We start from the raw sequence: 22,274 nt of genomic DNA on the forward strand, positions 1-22,274 counted from the left end.
GATTCTACAGAGCAGTGCAGCCATTCGTTAATGAGATACCTTTACATGTGTGGGTTAACCCTTTCAGTGCCAGGCAGAAAGAACTGATAGATGAAAGGTCAGGAAGTCACCAGAATCATCAGAAGTCTATTATATGTTTTGGATTAAAGTGGTGATGAGTTTATGCCCTGCTGACAATCACACACAGTTTTGATCCAGGTGGACGTCATATTTTATATGTAAAGTGTTTCTGAGCAAACCTGAGTTTATTATACAATAATACTATAATCAAAGGACAAGTTTAACCCCAGCCAACATTGTTCGTGACAGGATCACACTGTAATCATCTGTTTGACTGTCTGAGGTGACTTTGTGTACTGACAGTAAGTCAGCTGACGGGGTTTACTGTGAGTCGCTAGATTAGTGTTCCAGGTGGTTCTCCTCTAATTTAACCTGTAGTCTCAGTCACAGCTTCACACGCACCTGAGAGTCTGACTGCAGCTGCGACACAACACAGGTAGGCTGGCGTTTGTTTTTTTGTAACATTCAGTTTAAATAGTCAAATGAATTCTACTGTAACACACATGTTGTTTAAAGATTAGGCTATGCTGTGCATTTAATTTGAAAGGTCACACATGCATAAAGTGCAGGAAATAAATACAAAATGCCACCCATTACTCCAGCCTTTTTAAAATGTAACTTTGTTGATTCAAGCTGGAGACTCATGGTAAATTCCAATTACAAAATGTCAAATGTTTGCCGGCATCTGAATGTGGTCGCACACTGTCTATTTTTTCTGTTTTAATAATTATGATGAATGAATGTTCGGAATAGCTTCACTAAGGACAAAGATATAGAAGAAGAAATAAAAGAAGTCAATAAAATTCAGTAAATAAAAGTACAGTGAATGAAAAACTATGATAAAAACAGATGAAACATAATGAATAAAAGCTTGAATGAAAAGAAGTGATTCCCTGATTCTGAAGCCAAGTTTTCTTTTTTGTTCAGAAAACCCTAAAATATGTGTTGGTTTTGTTGTGTATTTGCAGTGTATTTCTTTTGTGTTTATCATAAAACTGGAGCTAGAAAAGATGGACATCCAGTAGAGCTTCACCAGGACCCACATGTTTTACATTTTTGCTTTTCTTAAGTGAAGTCTGGTACTGGCCTTAAGCCAGGCTGCTTGGAACTCCACATACAGTGCATGTTGTTTATCCAGTAGCATCAGTTTGTGTTTTGCACGTCAGAGACAACACAATGAGCTTACGGAGCATGTGTCCTCTCTGCTGTCGTAAGTCCCGGACCATCTGGCTCGTTGGTGTTTTGGTGTTACTGGAGCAAAGATGTGATTAGCTTCCAAAGGACGGCAGGGAATGCACAGATGTACCTTGTAATCGCACGTCTGCATCTGCCTTATGGTTTACTCAGTCATACATGGTCAGGTTTTATGTGTGTGTGTGTGTGTGGGGGGCCCTCTTAGGGTGCACAGTCATATGCACCTGGATTTTTGATTGGACAATTTCTGTGTTCATCCATGTAGTCAGCTGTGCTCTTCTTCAGTGGTGTGCTGAGGCTGTAGGAGGACAGTTTGTAGCTGACGTTAATGCATAGAGGATGTCATGGAGAGGGGAGCATGCTGATTGGCTGTTAGAGTGGCATTAGTAAGTAGTAAGTAAAAGTTATTTAACATAGCACCTCTCACAGAACAAGTCACAAGGTGCTTTGCAATGATAAAAAAAATTGCAACAATAAAACAGTGGAGCAATCAGATTATCATACATAAGCATCACACATTATGAAACAATAAAAGGCATCAATCAATGTAATCAGTGTATTTGTGTATATTAAAAGGCGCATGAACAATCGAAATTATAGTATTTTTGAATTTTAAAGAGCACATGATTATTCACATTTAAAAGCTCACGGTGAGACAAAGGCCTGCTTAAATAAAAGAGTCTGATTTTTGAACACTTCAACTGAGCCAAACATTGCCGTTGATAGTGACTCCCACCGCCAGAGCATTTCATCACTATATTCAGAACTGGAGCATCACTCCCAGACACAGGTTACAGTCTGTGCTCTGATCAATATTTATTAGATCACAAGCCTCTTTTTGCAGAGAACGCTGCAGAGTGCAGAGAAATGTCCTAGGACAGAATGTAATGTGAACTTTAAGCTCTGCTTCTCCAAACATACTAACATCTGCCAGTCTACCCAGAGAAGGGTCTTATGGGTAACTGCAGGTTGAAGAGGTGCACAGCGACCTCTCAAATCTCAACAACATAGCGACCTGCAGGTCAAGCAAGCTGATTGGTTGACTCAAGTCCTGTCAGGAGGCGAATACATAAAAAACGCCATGCAAACATCTTCGAGGGACCACCGTGCAGGTTGGCCTACATGCAGCCTGGAGAAGTATTGCTCCAGCTTTTGTTGCTTCCACTTCATAGTACAGAGTGTTCAGAAACAAGCCCAGGGGAATGGTTCCACCACTTCCTGTGCAGCAGGCAGAATGAATGGACAACATCTTCCTCACATGTTGTTCCTGCTTAAAGACAGAATAGATAAGAGCAACAGTACTTTTCCTCCTGCGTCATACCTCGCCCCTTTCTGGGTGAAAGCAGCCCCTGTAATTTGACCGGTAGTAAATGCAAATTCTTGTCTTTGCCGATTTAATAGCATAAAATAAGAAAACCATATCCCCTGGTCAGTCAGACAAACAGTTATGTTATGTCATTGCAGATCAATGATCAGCAAGATTTAAAGAAATAGGGTTTGATGAGTGACCTTTGAGTCTGCCTTCACCAAAGCAGACAAATCTGACACAAGTACCTTATTGAATCTGCAGGTAGGCTCTTTCTAACATGTGTCACTTCTTCTGTTGTTAATATCCTGTATTTTGCTGTCTTGGTAGTCCATCCAATGTGACGCTACTGTAAACTAATTTCATCGCTGTGGCAAAGTGAAACCACATCTCTATTGTGATAGCCGTTTGTGCTCACGCAACTTTTTACTTCGAGCCGAGAAGTAGAAAACAGGTCGGTTTTAAAACCCACTTCCTAAATTACTTTGTTGTTTAGAAGGTAGGTCAGTTCAATTTATGTGAATTATTAACGTTAAAATATCCACTGCTCACAGCTGTGTTTGGTGTGGACAGTCTGTTAAACCAAACTCCATTTTAAAAGCAGGAGTTTTACGGTAGGGCCATGTTTTTTCACAGTAAAAACTTTAGTTAAACCATCACTAAGACTCGTTTCTGATTCACACACATCGGCACACGTCACTTACTCAGTAAGATTAATTAACTAACCTCTGATGAAGGGTTTGCCACAGAAGATTTTGAGTGAATGCAGTTGAAGCACTGTATCCTGTCTGTCTGTGTAGCTCAGTCAGACAGACCTGCAGCTCTTTATACAACCACCAGCAGAGGAGAGGGACTGCGATGAAAGCAACATAAGAACATACAGGCAGGGGGCAGTGTCTCTGCACATACAGACCGCCACACACAGCAGGGTCATGAGGGATGATTGAGAGGGATTCTTTTTGTGTGAGTCTATATATCAATACTGGTCTCTAATCCGGAAAAGATATTTAAATCTGGTGTCTTATCTGATTGTTTTAGTGATCACTCTGTCATTTATTGTGTTTGGAAAATCAAAATGCCACATTTCTTGTTACTGATGCTGTACTAAACAGTATTGCTTGTAATTGTATTTTGCTTCATGTAATTGTCTAATTGATTCACCTCCTGTGGATTCAACCCCTGTCTTTCTTATGTGATACTTTTGTATTGAATCTCTTATGTATTATGGGTTCCAATTGCGTAATGAGGTAAATGAATTGTACTTATTGAGCTAGCTATAACATGTCTGAGCTATGATGTGTCTGTGGTGAGGGTGTAAGCTGCCTAGTAACTCAATTGTGCATTTGAGTGTTTGTTTGTTTATGTTTTTCCTGTATTATGTATATGTGTATTTTGGACCCTCTTGAAAATGAGATGCTGCATCTCAAGGGGCTATCCATCAATAAATTGAAATATATTGAAATATTGTTTATTCATATATATGATGACGATCCCACGACAACCAGATCCAATCAGTTGGGCTATCGTGTTAAATCCCGACCCATAGCAAATAAGTCCTCTTCTACATGTCCAGACCTTTAGAGCCCAGACAGAAGATTCATTGCAGACTCATCTCACTGGATGTGGAAAGTTGCTTAGTGGCTGGTCTTTTATCAGAGGAAGAGCAGCAGAAATGCTTCTGGGAAAAGGAGTTGACGACCTCAGCTTTAACATCTTAGCATTACTAAATTTACCATGACACAGAGATTTACAGCAGGCCAGATTTAGAAACAATCGAAATAAGAGACACCGTCTGTTTTGATTCGCCTGCATGGCTGTTCAGTCTTCCTGTGGAAGGATTGTTTGTGTAAATGCACTCTGCTGCAGTGGGATATTGTGGCCATCTTCAACTGATATATTTAACTAGTAAAGAGTCAGAGGATAAATGTGAAATAAAGATTGATGATGATAATGATGCCATGGCCATTCAGAATCTAGGGTGTTGCACTACCACAGTTAACTATTACAACTACCTACTGCATTATTGTTTTGGGTTTTTCTGCCAAAACAGGATGAGAACGTTGGTAATTTGAAGATAGCTTTTTATAATTCTTGCAGCAGTTTTTTCCCTTTCCCTTCAAAAGCTTTTCCTCATGTACATTATTTTCTTTTCTTTGTGATCTGTCACTACGGTTGAGAACACCCTGTAGACCGGGGTTTGAATCTGGTTGGATGACTGATTTCCCACAGCCTCCTAAAATGATTCAATTTAAAATATTTTGGCAGGAAAGTTGGTAATAGGTACATTGAGACAATATTGATCAAATGTATTTCTTTGTTGAAAACATGACTCTTGTACAGTGTTGATTCAATGTTGATTACCACTGCTGTAACATTAATGTTTTTCAAAATCAGGTTGAAAAATAATGAAAAGTGATGAGCAGTTAGAAAAACTGTACAGTGACATGTGTGTGTATCTCAGTTTATGGGGTTCATGTGCCTGCACTGTTGGTGAATGGTATCAAGAATGACTCAAATCTGAAGTAAAACTCTGTGTGCGTGTTTTTGTCTCCCAGTGAGCTGAGCAGTATGGACGATGTCCCCCTAAAGATGCCACAGGGTGTCTCACAGGAAGTCATAGAAGATGTCAACATTACTGTCCCTGATTATCTAACCATACTGCAGGAGACAGAGGTGAGTGGTTAATAGTGAGTTTCAGCTCATTGTTTGGGCAGGGAAAAAGGTTGTACACTTCCTGATGATGTGTCAATGTTATGTTTACAGCTTGTTTCTGCTGCAAACAAGTAAAATAAAAGAATTGATGCAGGTTAAAGTTGCATAAATTGCGACTCGACTAGTCATTAGCCTGTCACTGATCTTAACGACCCCTTGACCTTTCCTCCAGCATTGCCCATAGTGCAAACTTTAGCTTCTCGCATGCCAGTGTGACTTTCTTTGCATTCACTACTTTAGTGGAGTTTATTAGCCTTGAATGTTTGCTAATGTGGCTTTAGAATGTTAGCCTCATGTCTGGGGTTTTTAGGGTTACCACTAGTGGGGCAAAAATTTAAGTTAAAGTTTGGCGACCAAAGGAAAGGCTATGACAAACTGGCCATACAACTACTTTATGGATATGTAATGAAATGAAATGTGGTTCAGAGATTCATGTTCTGAGCTTTTGTAACTTTGGTGATCCTCACTTTTCATCTAGTGCCATGATCAGGTCAAAATGTGTCCAATACTTTGATTTATGACCAAATACCTGTAGAACTGATTACATTCCCATCAGCCTCAGCTGTACTTTGTCTTTAGCGCTAAATAGCTGATGCTAACATGCTAAACTAAGACTAGCCTAAGAAAGCGCTAGCTGCTAGCATATATCACTGTTTAGACATGTCATCATAAGCTAGAGTTGGACATTTGATATTGGTGGTGAGCCAAAAAGAAAAATTAAGGGATCATCAGAGTGGATTGGTTTCAAGGTAATCCATGCAACAGGTGAGATATTTCACTTGAGACCAGTACTTGACCAACAGACTAGAGAAAAGAGAGAGTACAGAGTAGTTGTCACATGTCTTTTGTCCATGTCACAGTATGAGTTCAGTCTGGAGAACTGGGTGCTAACTGGGCTGCAGAGTGGCTTCACCAGCCAGCATCGGCCTCCACTTTCCTCTTCATCAGGACTGCAGCCATCTTGTCCGCCATACTGGATGATGTTCAGCAGCCCGCAGGAGAGCCGCCTGGCCAGCCGCCATTGCTCTGACTTCTGGGAGCCCAATCCTCGACAGCGCTCCCACAGCCTCAACCCCACCGTCCTGCGCACCAAGTTTGTCATCTCAGACTCTGAGGATGAGGGTCCGAGTGCTGCAGAGAAAGCCAAGACAGTGAAAGCCTGCCCGGATGGACAGCGTTCTGCTGCTTCCTGCCAGCGTGGTCAGAGGAAAGCACAGAGAGCCTTCGTCCCAGACCTCCTGAACCCTCCGGCCTGCCTCAGCAGCCTGCCACACCAGCGTAGGAAGAACCTACGACAGTGCTCCCTCTCAGTGCTGGAGACATCCAAACAACATGATCCCAATGCAGACATCCAATCCAAGAGCCTGTCCTCAAACAGGACCCCCAACACCAGAGCCCCCAACACCAGAGCCAATACAGTGGACAGGCTCCCCAGCACAACACATACGGTAAGAATTAAACATTTTAAATTAAGGGAACACATTATAGTGTGACCAGTGGAGCCTAATCAATTTAAATAGCAGTCTCACTCGAATCTAGAAGGGTGCTAAGGTGAAACCTAATGAAAAGAAAAAGCGTGTGCTCCTGATGTTTCCAATTGTAAAACATCTGATTTTCTGACATCTGGTTTTCAAGCTGTATTCTCCCACACAGACATTGCATTGTAACTGTTGGCAACAAGCTGTAAACACATCTCTGGTGTATTATTTTAATTAGGCACTGAGCTGATTATTTAAAAATGCTAATTAAAGTTGATGTGTTGAACTTGTTAGCAAACAGTTGCTTATTTCCACAACCAGCATTTACAGAGCAACTTGATCATTAATATGGAGAGCTCTGTTTTTGGTCTCCACCAGCTCCTGAGGGAACTCTCTGACTCTTTAGCTGCTAACTGTTCCACTATGTTCTCTGGTCTCTAACTGTGTCTGTCTGCTGTTTGCTGCTGAGTAGTGTACAGTGGCTATTCACAGCCTTTTCTCTGAAAATAATTTAATTAAATTCAGCTTTATTGGCATGAATGTCAAACAACAATATTGCCAAAACTTTAAATGCAAAAGAACAATTAATTTCAAACTGTTCACTAAATAAAGTTAATAAAACAGGAAAAATGTGTGTTAAAAATAAATAAATAATTAAAATACATAAATAAAAACATAAAACAGTAAGTGTATGTGTGTTGTGAAATTACTTCAAATGGTTCGTCAAATAAATCAAATAAAATAAATAAAACATAAAAAGTTTGTGTGTGTATTAAAAAATTAAATAAATACAAATAAAATAATATATTAAAAATAAAATAAATAAAATAGTAAACATGTGTGTGTTTGTTTGTGTGTGTGGAAAACAGCTGCTGCTGAAAACGATGCCATGAAAGTGGAATGAATGAACCTAAACAGTAAAGTTGATGGTTGATAATTCTCTCCATGTGTTTGTCACTACGAACGATGCCGTTCACATTACACTTAGCAGTTCCATCCATTTTTAATATTAAAATATTAAAAACAGGAGCTTTAATACTGGCAGACAGGCACTTATACTCACAGATTGTTTCATTTCATATCACATGAAGCACACAATGTTCATTTATAGATACCACATCGTAATATGTTGTAAGATGTCATCCCTATAAACAGTGCTGTTTGTATCTTGTAGTCTGAGCAGTATTGACCAATTACGTTTGAGCGGGCTTTGGTTGCGTCATGCAGATAAACAGTCTGTGTGGGGAGTAAAAGAGGCTGAACACTGATGATGGCTTTTTATTAGCTTTTTTAAATTGCTTTTTATAGAGAATAGCCAAAATGCATCTTTCACTTTGTGCTTTAAATTTTTTTTTATTCACAACATGTCACTTTACCTTAACTATGAAAGCCTTATTACGCTACGTTGTCCATGTGTACTGAGTGAGAGTTTACAGCGTGGCTGAGGGAAAGCTAATGCTCTGCAGTACAGATAGCCCTCACTGTGGTCGGCAGGATGATGAATACAGCCTAAAGCTCAGGGCATTACCTTTTCCTGACATGAGCCCTACTATAAATCTCCACACATTTATAGACAAGCCAGAAACAGACAGGGTTCACAATAGTATCACACATACCCTCAATGCCCAAAACAGCAGAATTCATTTTAGACTGTTTATACAAGTTGGCAATAAGTCAGTCGTTAAGTGTCCTTTAATTCTGTGTAGGAATGTCAACACTGTTAGCTGGAAGAGGAAATTAATCCTAACCATCTGTTTTTTTTCAAGTTCACATTCCCAAAACGTTTTCAGGGATCTGCACTCTAAACATAGACTGTGTAAAGTCTGCTTCCTGAATCCAGCCAGGTTATAAAAGGTTCGTCAGGATTAGCAAGTGGAAGTCCTGTGAACATGTCTTTCTCTGCATCTCAGGTCAAACCTTCTGTCAGCAGAAAGAACCTTAAAATCAGATTCAGTCAGGCAGACTGAGTAGTGCTGCACTCTCGGTCTGTGTAAACACACACACTAATTACATTCTCTTGTTTCTTAATAGTCTCTCAGCCCAGACCCCTGTAGAACCCCCTCTGCGACCTCACCCTGCCTGGGTCTCCTGTCTTCAAGTTTGGACTCGTCAGCAGAGCTCCTGTCAGCTCTGAGCGCAGAGGAGAGAGAGCTGCTGGGGGCCATCACTGCCCGGGGTTACCCCCTCCGAACTGCCATCATTGCCCTGCAGAAGGCAGGCCAGCAGACCCCAGATCAGGTAAATTAGTGTCACATAAAATACATAAGACCTCTGACTTTTCTATACTGTCTGCCCCTCATACTGACTCTGGATCAGCTCATGATTATTACAGGTCTGACAGCAGATGTTGGCTGGCTCTGAGCCTGGACTGTAGCTGTGCACTACACACTGAACACTGACTTTTGAGGCCGATATTGATATCAGCATGTGGGAGTTTAAATAATCCATCCAATAACTATATATCGTGGTTTGGTATTTTTATGTCTAAACTGTCTTAAATGTGCAGCTCTTACTGTGTCAGTGTTTGCACAATGTTCCTATGTTTATTATACTGGACTGATATAATGACAACAAATTGAAGTGAACTGAATAAATTGGGACCCGGATACACAGTGAGCAGGACATTTTACAGTTTAAAAATCTACTTGTCAATGCTATCTATAATGGAGACTCTGTTTCTAAATGACAACATATTTGTTCTGATATTTACTATTCCTGAACAGCGGACATATACACTGATACTGATTAATGCTGTATATTATATTGGCCAATATATGAGCCTGGCTGATTTGTTGATCTAGCCTTAATTAAAATTGGACCTATTTCATTCAGAAAGAGCTGTATATCATTTTTACCATTCCAGAGTTTGAACCTTAAATCAAAGTATATGAGCTTATAATTGTAATACTACCAAAAACGTTGTACACTTTAGAAGGTCAAACTGTGTGCCATGTGCAAATTTGACGCAGTCAGAACGCCCACTCAGCCAAGCGGAGCTCAAAGACTGGAAGCAGCTGGAAACAGCTGTGAGCTTAACTCCACACACTCAGTAAGAAGCCAATAGTAACAAACAAGCTGAAACAGGTGTAGCTAGTGTTAGCTGTCTCTCTTCCAGATGTCCAGATTTGGCGATGGCAAATGACCAGACTATAAAAACTGACACACTCAACATGAAGTCAAGATTCAAATCACAGAGTAACAAATGGAGCCTTGACAGAACAGTGAGGCTGATGTTTCTGCATTGAAACACGTAACATCTTCATTAATTCTTTTTGTAATTACAATTTGAAAAAAAAAAAAATATATATATATATATATATCTTCTTTATATTGTCTCCACACAAGCAGAAAATATGTACCAACTAGCCAGCTGGAGGAGGCAATGAACTCTAAATACAGTATACTACCCCACTCTAAGCCAGTGTAAAAATAGGCCTCAGAGTTTCCACGGCGTGCTCTGTGTTACGTGTTTTCCCACTACATGGCCTGCTGCGTCACAAGCCACAGTACAGGGTTGATGGGAAAAAAGGCATGTGCAGGAAGCACCATTTTTGACATGAGAAAGATAGGAGAAAGTGGACTTTAGGAGACATGGAAGGGTACACTGGCTGATACATATTCATATTTGCTTGTTACAATTCAGACAAATTTCAAGCTCTTGATAAATTAGCTTATTTTTTTAAGCTTTAGCATTTGTGTAGCTTTAAAGTTACACAAGCATTTCCTCCACACACAGTAAATGACATGTGATCACCATAACAAATGATAATGACATACATGTTACATGCATGTGACATAAAGAGAAATGTTCATGCAACGTGTACATGAATAATCCTGCAGCGCTGATATGTGGAGCGTTTATAGTCTGATTCCAGACCAGCCCCTGTTAGCCTGTCTGTCTCTCTGTGCCTTTCCCTCCTATCAGTCAACAAGAGCTGATCTGGGAGCTGATAAATCACTTTAATAAGAAGTCATCAGCTGGGGAGAGCTAACGTCTTAATGAGCGTATTCTTGTGTCTCATTCTGGTGAGGTCGCGCTGCTCTCACACAGATTGCATTTCACTGCACGGATGTCTGAGAGACACCCTCGGCCTCTGCTCAGCCCCTGAGCTGAAATCAATTGTCTGGCTGTGTGCTGTCCTGTGATGCCTTCACTGCCTTTTTCCGTGCAACAGTATGCCTGTGGTGTCCTGCTTATATCATCATGAGTCTGTAGTTGGTTTCTCCACGCTTTGTGATTAAGGCTCATCGCTGATTGGAGTCACATGCAGACGGTGGATTAGTGTGAAAAGATAAAGATAGTAAGGCTCTAATCCTACAGAGATACACATCAACAGGTTTAGACTTTTAGAATAGACCCACGATGTGACATAAAAGATAATCATGAGCTTTAACCAGATGACGATGGTGGTATGTAACTAAGCACATTTAGCTGAGTACTGTACTTAAAGACAAATTTCAGGTATTTACGGTCTTTTAATTGTACTTTCTACTTCTGCTCCACTACATGTCATCCTTTTACTGCACTACATTTATCTGACAGCTAGAGTTACTTTCCAAAATGAAGACATTAGGAGCTTAAAAAATATGCTTTGTTAAAATTTAAAGTACCTAACAGTATATGCAATAAGAGCTTAGACTATTAGTCAATTAAACAATGAGACAATTGATAGAAAATTAACTGGGCAATTATTTTGATGATGGATTAAGTCATTTTTCATGCAAAAATGCCAAATATTTCATGATTACACTTTCTCAAATTTGAAAGATTTCCTTGCTTTCCCTCATGTGTAGTCATTTTAAGGTTTGGACTATTGGTTGGACTAAACAAACAATCTGAAGGTGTCACCTCAGGGGGCTCTGGGGAGTTGTGATGATGGACATTTCTCATTATTTTTACTGTGTGGTTTAACTAAAGTAAAGGATTCTCTACCACTGCTTGATGGGTAGCAGTCCAAACCAAAGATATTATTAGCCTTAAAGCTGGGGTAGGCAGTTTATTTTTTATTTATTTCAATATAGTTTGTTAAATTTGTTGAAATTCTCTTTACATTTCGACCGCAACAAATTAAAAAAAAGGTCCGGTATCTGTGGCTGTCGAAGGACTGTTAGAAGCACGGCCATTCATTTGATTGAGTCTGAATGCATGCCGCAGCTTTAACAAGTCGGATTATTACCTTTTATGTCGACAAACTGATTGGTAACAGAAGTCCAACTTTTTTTGAATGCTCTTTTCCATTTGGTCTTTGACCCAATATTTCCTACAATGAATATTTGTATATGTGTTTGCAGATCTTGAGTTACCTGGTTGCGTGTGACCATCTGTGTCAGCTGGGTTATGATATGGCCCAGGTAGAAGAGGCTCTGGAGATGTTTCAAAACTGTGAAACAAAGGTAAGACATGCAGAGAGATTACAACATCACATAGTCTTTAATCTTCTTAGAGACAACAAGGCCACAATTTCCTTTAAAATGGAGTCAGTTTTATTTCAACAATTGTGTAAAAAAACAACAACATAACAATGTCTTCGTCTTGAGGCGGAGGAGTTCCTTCACCTGCTGAGTCAGTTCAATGAGATGGGCTTCCAGCAGAGCGCCATCAAAGAAGTGCTGCTGGTCCATGAAAACCACCGAGAACGGGCGCTGGAGGAGCTCATGATGCGCGTGGCGTGACGGCAGATCAACACACACATACTTTACATAACTCAACTGCAACCTAAAATCTGTTATTTACTCCAGAAAACCATGAAATTCCTGTTGATAAAGGCGCAGAGAGAACGACTCGACACACATTATTCTAGTTAAAGATGGACGGTGGCCTTCAAAAGTATATTGTTGAAATATTGCAATTATAAAGAATGATGATGATGATGATGATGCTTCACTCATGACTTGGCTGACAGGGTTTATTACATTCATGCTTTCTTTGGTTATGAAAACTGCACTGACTAAACTCGTGTTATCTGAGTAACAGTTTGAAGTAATCTGACTAGTTGTAATTGTGACCGATTTATTAAAGATGTGGTATGAAACTACACTGTGGCAGTGTCTTCTATTTTTTTAACAGAACGGTGATTATCAAATGATAATTCCGGTTTATCATGTTATTTTCAGAGGTGATGCAGGAAGTGGATCTGTAAATTGTGGAGGATGTTTACAACAGACAGTTTGGGTTATCATTGTATTCTTCATCTTTTTTCCCTTCTTCCAAACACATCTGTCCGTTTCAAATCTGTCAGATGTTTCTTGCCATTTTGGACTTTTTACGAACCACATATCCAAAATAATGAATATAAGACGCACGTGGTGATAAAGCAGAATGATCTTTCCGCAGCACTTACAGGTTATCAGAGCATTGTGGGGAGAATCTGGGACCGTCACCGAGGTCTCTGAGGTTTGGGTCCTGAGTCCGACCCAGAGAGTTTTCCATGAGGGAGACAGTGGCTTTAGGCAGCCTCATCAGAAATGTATATATGGATCCAATCCTGCCAAAACCTTTCATCTCACGCTTACGTCTCCATTTGTAATCCTCTATGGTGTACTCTGTGGTCACCTGTCGGCTGAGTGTGAACACAGAGTCTCCTCTGACCACAGCAGTGAACAGAGAGCCTTTACTGTTCCCGTACTGGCCCGTCATGGCCGTCCACTGGCCTGAGCTCAGGTTGTAGCAGTCCATCACACACAGTAAGAAGTCATCACAGGGTCCGTTGCGCATCACATACAGATTATCCTTATGGGCCACCATATAAAGACCATAACTGTGTTGGCGGACGAGCGTGGTGACCAGAACCCACTGGTCCTGTTCAGGTACGTACTCGTGTATATCTGTGGCCCCCTTACCTTTCCAGAGACAGATAAAGATCCTGTTTGTGGCTACAGATGACACCACTGAGGCTGCAGGGCAAGGGAGGGGGGAGACAAAACTCCAGCTCCCATTAGACACCCTGTATCTCTCCACAGATGACAGGGCCTTCATGTTGTACTCCCCTCCCAGGGCGTAGAGGCAGCCCTCATGACCTATCAGAGTAAAGTTATAGCGTAGCTGCTGGGGGCCACAGATGGTGGACCATGTGTTAGCTGCAGGGTTGTAACAGAAACCAGTCTCCACTACCTTCTTGCTTACATCGTGCACTCCTCCGATGATGAAAAGTTTGTTGTCCAGGACGGCCACGCCTGCCATGGTGGTGCTCGTGCTCACAGGCAGATGTGTCAGGACCTTCCACTCTCCGGTGTCTTCGTCCAGGTAGCAGACGGTCCTCTGGAGATCCTGCAGCCGCTCATTGGAGGGCGAGTGGCTGCACACTGCCATGTAGCTACTCGGGAGAAGAGACTCAACGTACTCTACCAGTTTGTTGGGCAAGGTGTGAAGATCCTCCTTCAGGTCAGAGTACACATCTCTGATGAATAAGGCGGAGCTGTGGGACAGCTCCCAGACACCGTAGGTGGCAGCGGTGTGGTACATGAGCAGGCAGTTTTCAGAATTGATGATATTGATCAAGTGCTTGGTGAGAGCCTGCACCTGCAGAAAAGCAGTACACTCGATGGCTTCCACAATCTGGTCGCTGTTCAGCAAGGGTCGCGCCCCAGCCAGGACCCGCAGCATGACCACAAACCCCAGAACCCCCACACATCGCAGGTGGATCTCTTCCTGTTCACACTCTCTCATTCCTGACTGGAACAATGCTCTGAAGTACTCACAGTTCTCAGCCAGAAGGGTTTTGTCCACAACAAAAGAGCTGTGGTGAATGCTGACCCTCAGGCTGTCCGCTGGCTTGGCGCGTGGACAGCTGCTGGACTCCATCACCTCCCTTTCATGACATCCCGGCTGAACTGCACACTCACAACAACAAGTGTTTGATCCACATCAAAACACTACATCCGTGGTGTTTTCCCGCGTACTGCCAGTGAGACTGAAAGCCTCCTGTCTGGATCAGATGCTAGCTTACAGGCTACCCTCTGAGATCAGACTATACATAGCAGGCGGACGTGTGACACAGTTCAAGTACATTATGATGACATGCAGCCAGAGGAGAAAGAGGATCCGGATAATGGCAGGGTGCTGTGAAGGGCTGATAATTTGTGTTGCTCTTTGTTTGTGGCTGACAGTTGTGGAACAGCTGAAGATTTGCCCTTGAGCAGCAGGAACAGTCGGACCAAAACAATAGGTTGTTCCCCTGGGTCACATATTGTGCATGCCACTATCTGAGCAGGACATGCAGTACTCTTGTTAGTAAGTTTAATACTTTTGCAGGAGTAAAATATTTCACAAAAGCTTTCCACTAGTGCTCGGAACACAAAGTGTTGAACATACATGGTTCTTTCTGGAGCTGATGATGGGAGTGAGCCATAAGATACTATTGTGATCACTAGTATAGGCTAAAGAAACAGGGCACAAGTTGTCAGTTGTCAGTTGTCTTGATTTTGTCTTGGGTGGGGCTTACAGTGTCAGACTTTTAAAACTTTTATGGGATAGAATGTGAAAGATAAACAGAGGGAAACAAGCATTATGAATATATCAAAACAAGGGGAGCTCCTGAGGCCTTTGGTGAATGAAATAAGAGCTGTATGAATGCCTTGTGTGTACATAGTTTCAGTTCAGCGGATTAGCTGGTGTTTCCCTACAGTTCAGGTTTTACAAGCTTGGTTTGAAGTCCTTTTCCTAAAATGGAGAGGTCAGTGCATCAGTTGCACACGAGACTGTTTTCCCCTCTCATGGGAGCAGAAGAATCACAGCACAGCACAGTTTCTGGACTATAATGTTTTGAGTCCACTCGGATCTGAGGAGGAAATGTTCTTTTACTTTTTCTGACGCTCATCTGCAGGAATAAAAGACATGCACTTTTCAACTACAGCCTGCCTGTACGGACATGTATTTTTATCTACTTCGGCATTATCAAACAAGACCGCAGACAGACTTTGTCAGCAATAAGTTTGTTGAAAGATAATCATGTCGTCGATGTTCGGGAAAGTGAAGCAGGGTAACTCAGCAGCAGCAGTAGCAGCTCCTGACAGAAGTCCAGCCGACTGTAACCTGGTGCTGCTCGGTGTGATGGGCTCCGGGAAATCAGGTCCCACTTTAACTTGGATATTTAAATTCAAATCTTTGTCAAGAAACTAAAACACAACTTTCTTAGCTGTCTGTCTTGGTTGCTTTTTAATGTAGTTTACTAGTTCACTGAACCAGTCAGCTAAATCACTAGCTCCTAACAAGTAGCAGCTAAATTACTGTAATTCTGCCCTGTTAACGATGTTGTGCTAATTTCCTGCAGCTGACTGCATTAACATAGGCCTACCAGGAAAATGATAATATGACTTATTCCTGTTTCATTAAAAAAATGTTCAGCCCAGTTTCCTAAGCATATGTAGCTTCTTGGTTTAACTGTATGCTGTTTCTTGATTCATTTGAGTTTTAAAGCTAATAACAGTCTAAACTGACAAATGAACAGTTGAATATTCACTTTATTCAGATGTTGTTGTTCCATAACTCCCTCTGACCTTCCTGATATATGTGTCCATTATGAGTTTCATGCTAATGTTAACTGTTAATGTTTATGTAGCTGTTGCTTTCTCAGGGCCGCCGCTGACCCCTGAGGGTCCCCCGAGGCTCACCAGTCACCCACTCTGTGTTCTCTGTTTCTCCCTGTTTTACAGCACTGACTGTCAAATTCCTCACAAAGCGCTTCATCAGTGAATATGACCCCTATCTAGGTGAGATCGCTCTTCTTTCAATTTGATACCAATAATACAGAGACATTCAGTGGTGGAAAGTGCATTTACTCAAGTATTTTCATTTCATGCTACTTTACATTTCTACTCCACTATATTTGAGAAAAACTATTGTACTTTTTACTTCACTACATTCATCTGATACATGTAGTTACTGGGGTTACAGCGTAAGACTACATAAAAACACAAATGATAAGTTCAGGAAACCAACATCATTAAAGACGAAATAGTTCAGACCTTTTTGGCTTGTCTTATTCTTAGTCTAGTTTGAGCCCGTTGCTGTGTTTCAGATTAGTTAGAGTTATTGTCAGTTCCACCTCTCACATGGTGTCATTTTAATAAGCATTTGTAAAGTTTAACTGCTGGACACAAGATGTGTACTGTCTGTTACAGCTCCCGGTGATCAGTTAGGAGTTCAGGGCCTTGCACAGGGGCACCTTCAGTAGGGGTCCGTGCTGGATTCAAACCCAGCCGTGACCCTCCCGTGCCCCCCTCCCAACTTCTGCCACCACTGTAGAAAACACTGAGATGTATTTGTGAGAATGTCTCTCTGTGTCTTTGGCTGCCATACAGAGGACATCTATTCAACAGAAGAGATTGTGGACCAGCAGCCAGTCACAGTGAGAGTGATGGACACCTGTGACCAGGTATGAACACACTGCTGTGTTGGCTGTCAGTGTATACTCACATTATGTTCAGCTGCTGACTTGCCTTCCATGTCTAGTCTCTCTGTGTCGCGTTATCATTTTAATATGTAATATTGTATGTATGTATGTTGTAATATGTAGACTTAAATATACTTTATCGTCGAAAACAAACACAATACTACTACTACTATTACTAATAATATCATTATAAAACATTGGTGTGCTAATAATACTCCACTCATTAAACTACCTCCCCCCCATTAAAAAAGTTCCTGACCCAAACTGAACTCAAGGTCAATACAAGAGTATTAGGCTGTGACTGAGAGTACAGGAGAAGATAAAACAGTCGCTACTTTGGACGTGGAAAGTTTCATAATGAAGGCTGAAGGGCCTCTGCTGCGTATTTAGCCTCATAATTACTTTCATATTGAATTATCTGCCCATGATTTTACCACATGAAATTTTATTTATAAAACATCAGAAAATAGTGAAAATACTCCAATTTAATTTCCAGGAGTCCAACGTGACATCAACAGTCCAAAGATACTCAGTTTAATATTATATAAGACAAAGGAAAGTTGTGATAATCAGCCTGAAGAGACTTGTCAAACACCTCAGGTTACAGTTATATTATTAAGTATTAATATAAGTCTGCATCGCATTACAATACTGCCTGTCACAGGAAAAGTGTCCCTATAAAATAAAATTCATTATTTTCTTTTACATCAAAGTAAAAGTACAAACCCACCTCAGACCCATTTCTGAGTCAGGCCTGACACCTGCTGGTGGAACACAGAAACTGTTCACCACAATACAATCCAATCCAAAATGATACATGCACATAAATAAACACATTCAGCTTTTCAGAAATGAAATAATTGGCACATTGCCACACAACTGCCACTCTGGATAGGACAATAACACAAAAATAATATATAATAACACAAAAATATATTCCAATAATATATTCATATTCAAATAACTTGGCCTTAGTGCACAGTGATTTGCAGAATGAACAGTGGTATAGTTCTTTATGACACAGTGGAAAACATTTTTTATTTACTTTTTATCTGAAAGTACTGGATACCACCAAAAATCCCCTTTCAAACCCCTGTAAATAAATGACAGAGCAGCTCAGTAAGCTATTGATGAAAACATGAATGTGCAGTGTGTGTGTGTGCTATTGAAGGAGGGTCCAGTGAACAGCGAGCGCTATCTGACATGGGCCAGTGCCTTCCTTGTGGTCTACAGCATCGACAACATGGAGAGCTTTAAAGGCTGCCAGCTATACCTGCAGACGCTCGCCCTGCACAACAAAACCTTCAAGCCACAAACGCCCATCATCCTGCTGGGGAGCAAGCTGGACATGGACAGATACAGGCTGGTATCCGTGTGTGTGCGTGTGGGTGGATGGGGGAAATAAAACTAAAAACATTATAAACTCCAAACCCCTCAGACCGTTTGGACCTCCTCCTCTAACTTTCATCCAGTCCATCAGTATGTGTGCTGTGCCTCAGGATACAGATACAGACTGAAAAAGTCTTCTGTATTTCTGAACTCAGCGGGCTACAGAAAGGTTTAGTGAAAGTGACCGCTTCTTCCTGTTGTAGTGGTTTGTGGTAGAATTTAAACAGTCACACTAGATGCTCTGTGAGGCTGGACCTATCACGGCAAAGCTTTGAGATCATTCTGACAGCTGGTCCAATTTGGATCTGGTTCTGAGTTGGTAAAATACTCAGACTGCATTAAGCTCCTTTGTCCAACAAATCCTTTGTAAAATCTTTCATTTACAGGACGTCATAGAGCTGTGGCAGAGTGACATTTTGGCCCAACATGCTAACATGTGCACAGTAACAAAGCAGCCCAGTAGGATAAAGGCCTTCCTCCATATCAGTCAATTCTGCACTTCCTCCATTAGGTCCAATGCAGAAAGTTATGTGTGTTTTATGCAGTGAGATGGAAAGTCAGGGTGTGGAGATCACATTTTATTGCCCATCACAAAGCTGCAATTTATTAACCGCAGTCCATCCCACACCATAACCTGTTGTTTTAATGGCCTTACTCTAACCATCCCTTTAACATAGCTCATTTGTCATCATCACAATCTCCCCACAACCTCAACCTTACTGTAGGTGCAATGCACAGATATTACAGAAAGCAAGGATTGGAAAATTGTTGCCATTGGACATGAAAAAAGATATCATAGAAAGTGACAATGCTAACATGCTAATGTTTAGCAGTGACATAGGCCTCACAGTATTCACCATGGCAGTTTAGCATGTTAGCATTATAAAAATATAAATATATAGGCTAATAATGTAACCTTAGTTACTGTATACATTATAGATTTGGGTTACTTAAGTTCATTATAATAATATATGTTGCTTATAAAATTGCGCCGTAGGCTACACGGCGGATTTGTGTTACAGTAGGTGTAATATAATATTAGTTGGACTTGCAGAATTAGGTTTAGTAGTTGTTATAAGTTGTTGGTTCATAGTATTTTGGTTCCAACATGCCAAGGTTATGGGAGTCTGAAGACAGTGACTTGCTACAGAGCTGTAGCCTATGTAGCCAGCTGGTGTGCATCTTGGTGTCGATTAAAGAAGATTATTGAAGAAGAAATTGTAGCAGCTTATTACCCACAGGTCTGAAGGACAGGAGAACACTGCCAATCCCGTTAGTACAGTTACAATAATATAATATAAAAACACTGTCTAAACCAACAGGTGTTCTTCTTTGCGTGCTGTGTAGCGGCTGTCTTATAATCTTCAAACAAAAAGCAAATGAAAACATAGCCTAATGAATGTAGGCTAACTGTTTAAGCAAATTGTATCAAATGTATGCACAAGTATAAAGAGAAAGCTTTATCAGTGTGACACTCACCTGTATGACAGAGGAATACACAGTACAGCATGACAGTAGTTTTTGTAACAGCTGGTTTCCTCTCAGGCAGGTGAGTCAGTGTGACGCCGAGGCTCTGGCGTCTCGTTTTGGCTGTTTGTTCTTCGAGGTGTCGGCCTGTCTGGACTTCCGCTCCGTGCAGCATGTCTTCTACGAGGCGGTGAGGAGGGCGAGGCGGGGTGGAGAGCGCAGCCGTCTGGTACCGGCCGTCTACATCAGCGAGGACAAAGCGCTGCTCGGCGTCCCGTCGTTCACCACCCCCTGCTACAAGGAGCTGCCGGCCCCCGCCACCGCCAAGCTGGTCACCGTGAAGACGTCCAGAGCTCAGAGCAAACGGAGGGCCGCCACGCTCACCCTGCTCAAAGGCTTTAAGATCTTCTGATACCTTCTGACCCCTCCACCATGTCCACTGATAATGTCATATTTATTAGATACTCTGAGCTAGAAAGTGGGTGGACACAATAACATGAACAGCTACACAGTAGGCCAATAGCCCACAGACTGCTGGCAATTTCAGCGAGGCAACAACCTGAGGAAGAGGAACAAACAGAGAAACAAAAATACAGATGTTGTTTTCCCCATTTCAATTTGTTCTGAATACAGAAAAACTGGACTCTGCTCCACAACTGAACCATCCTACAGAAACTGTTCAGAACACCAGTTTGAATTATTCACACTTTGTTTCTGAAAAATAACCTTTCCTTCATCATTTGGATGGACGGCATGAAACACGACAAAAAAAAAAAGCAGAGAAAATGAATATGAAACCCACCACCTGACACCTGACAGGCAGGTGAAACCATCCACAGAGCAAACGTGGGTCACTCCCATGTCCAGGTTGACAAACACACAGTTAGGGTGTGGGGACTCAGTGGGGGAGTTGAAGGGGGTGTAGATGGAGAGAAGAGAGTCAAAGATACTGTTTAAGCTGAGAGGGACAGGTGCATGCAGGAAGTTAGGTATTGTAGTTTGGCTGCTGATCTGAGCACTCAGGGCTGCAGCAGCGACTAACAGCTCCTCAGAGTCAAAGATGAACACGCAGACATCATACACATCATTTTAGATTCAGTGTGATTCAAGTACACTTTCCGATTTCATTATCTCTGATGTCCATAACAAATAAGCACCCATACATCAGAGTAAAAGGACACTCCTTATAACTGCAGAACTTGTAATCCAGTGCTAGCTGTCTGTACATCCTGTTGTGACAAAAAGTCACAGCTTCTGACTGTCTTTAGCTCAATCTGATTCTCAGTCAGCTTGTTTTGTTGCTGGTCTAAATGGTTTCATTCAGTGCAGTACCAACATTTTCCAGTCTGTAAGATTTCAGCTCGGGTGGTAAAGCCTGCCTAAGCTGATATGTAGGCCTCCACACCGTGTTTAAGATAAGACCCAAGTCACGTGACAGATAACATTGGGTCTTTATATGGACTACACAGTTACACTAACATTGTAATATTACTATGATATAGTTCAGTGTGTTTGTGTGTGGAATATATACAGCCTCCTCTGAGTCACCACGCTGCCTCCTGTGTTTGCTTTCCTGCTGCTTACATTACCATGTTTTTCCTGATCATGTAAATGTTTGACAGTTTATCTTTGGTACTGAAACCTTTGTAGAAAATTAATCGTGGGCTCACAGCCTCAGTCTGCTTCAAACAAAGTGCTGGTCGGGTCGTCTTTCTGGGTCTGAAACTCTTATCAGCTTTTGTAACTATTCATAACAACAATACAATCTGACATCATACTGATTCTCCGCAGTGACTGGTCAGCTGTGTGGCACTGTGAAAGAGGGCGGGGTCTTTACCTCTCTCTCTTATTCATTCTCGATTCAACTCTGTCCCAGTGTAGAGCTGGTCCAAAACACTCTAAACATCTTTTTCTCACTGTTTCAAGACTTTCTCTCAACAAAACAGAGCTTCTCTAAAAGCAAATAAATGTTTTGGAAAACTGAGACTTCATAAGATCTAAGTTGCTCAGTGAGGGTCGACTGTGAGACAGTAGAAGACAACATGTAGTCACCTCTCATACATCGGTTTAAATGTCGATCTATATGATCACAAAGCAGAGCTGCTGTCATTAACAGTGTTGGGCAAGTTACTCAGAAATTGTAATAAATTTGTTACTTATTACTCCTCAAAGAAGTAATAATATTACTTTAGTTATTACTGAGTGATAAAAGTAGTTATGTTACTCCGTTAATTTACTAGACTAGATAAATCACAATCTGCAACTGGATATTGGACG

The 22,274-nt window shown here is 41.3% G+C and overlaps 3 protein-coding genes across 3 annotated transcripts; 2 read left to right on the top strand and 1 right to left on the bottom strand.

Annotated features, from left to right (window-relative positions):
* Positions 1 to 5,938: 5,938 nt before the first annotated feature.
* Positions 5,939 to 12,787, top strand: ubap1lb (ubiquitin associated protein 1-like b). The gene is made up of 4 exons (XM_038702070.1): positions 5,939 to 6,720; positions 8,782 to 8,988; positions 12,043 to 12,144; positions 12,289 to 12,787. Exons 1-4 carry the CDS (start codon positions 6,124 to 6,126, stop codon positions 12,421 to 12,423), a joined length of 1,041 nt encoding a protein of 346 aa, XP_038557998.1. The 5' UTR covers positions 5,939 to 6,123; the 3' UTR covers positions 12,424 to 12,787.
* An 89-nt stretch (positions 12,788 to 12,876) lies between these two features.
* On the bottom strand, positions 12,877 to 14,551 carry kbtbd13 (kelch repeat and BTB (POZ) domain containing 13). Its single transcript, XM_038702081.1, has one exon. The coding sequence runs from the start codon at positions 14,549 to 14,551 to the stop codon at positions 13,088 to 13,090; it is 1,464 nt and encodes a 487-aa protein (XP_038558009.1). The 3' UTR covers positions 12,877 to 13,087.
* Positions 14,552 to 15,235: 684 nt separating this feature from the next.
* Positions 15,236 to 21,983, top strand: rasl12 (RAS-like, family 12). The gene is made up of 5 exons (XM_038702083.1): positions 15,236 to 15,818; positions 16,402 to 16,458; positions 17,050 to 17,123; positions 18,313 to 18,503; positions 20,076 to 21,983. Exons 1-5 carry the CDS (start codon positions 15,698 to 15,700, stop codon positions 20,407 to 20,409), a joined length of 777 nt encoding a protein of 258 aa, XP_038558011.1. The 5' UTR covers positions 15,236 to 15,697; the 3' UTR covers positions 20,410 to 21,983.
* Positions 21,984 to 22,274: the final 291 nt, after the last annotated feature.

Source organism: Micropterus salmoides, unplaced genomic scaffold (assembly GCF_014851395.1).
Source record: "Micropterus salmoides isolate LMB-PRFRI ecotype aquatic unplaced genomic scaffold, ASM1485139v1 Ms_hic_scaffold_6, whole genome shotgun sequence".
In the NCBI taxonomy this organism is placed as follows: domain Eukaryota; kingdom Metazoa; phylum Chordata; class Actinopteri; order Centrarchiformes; family Centrarchidae; genus Micropterus; species Micropterus salmoides.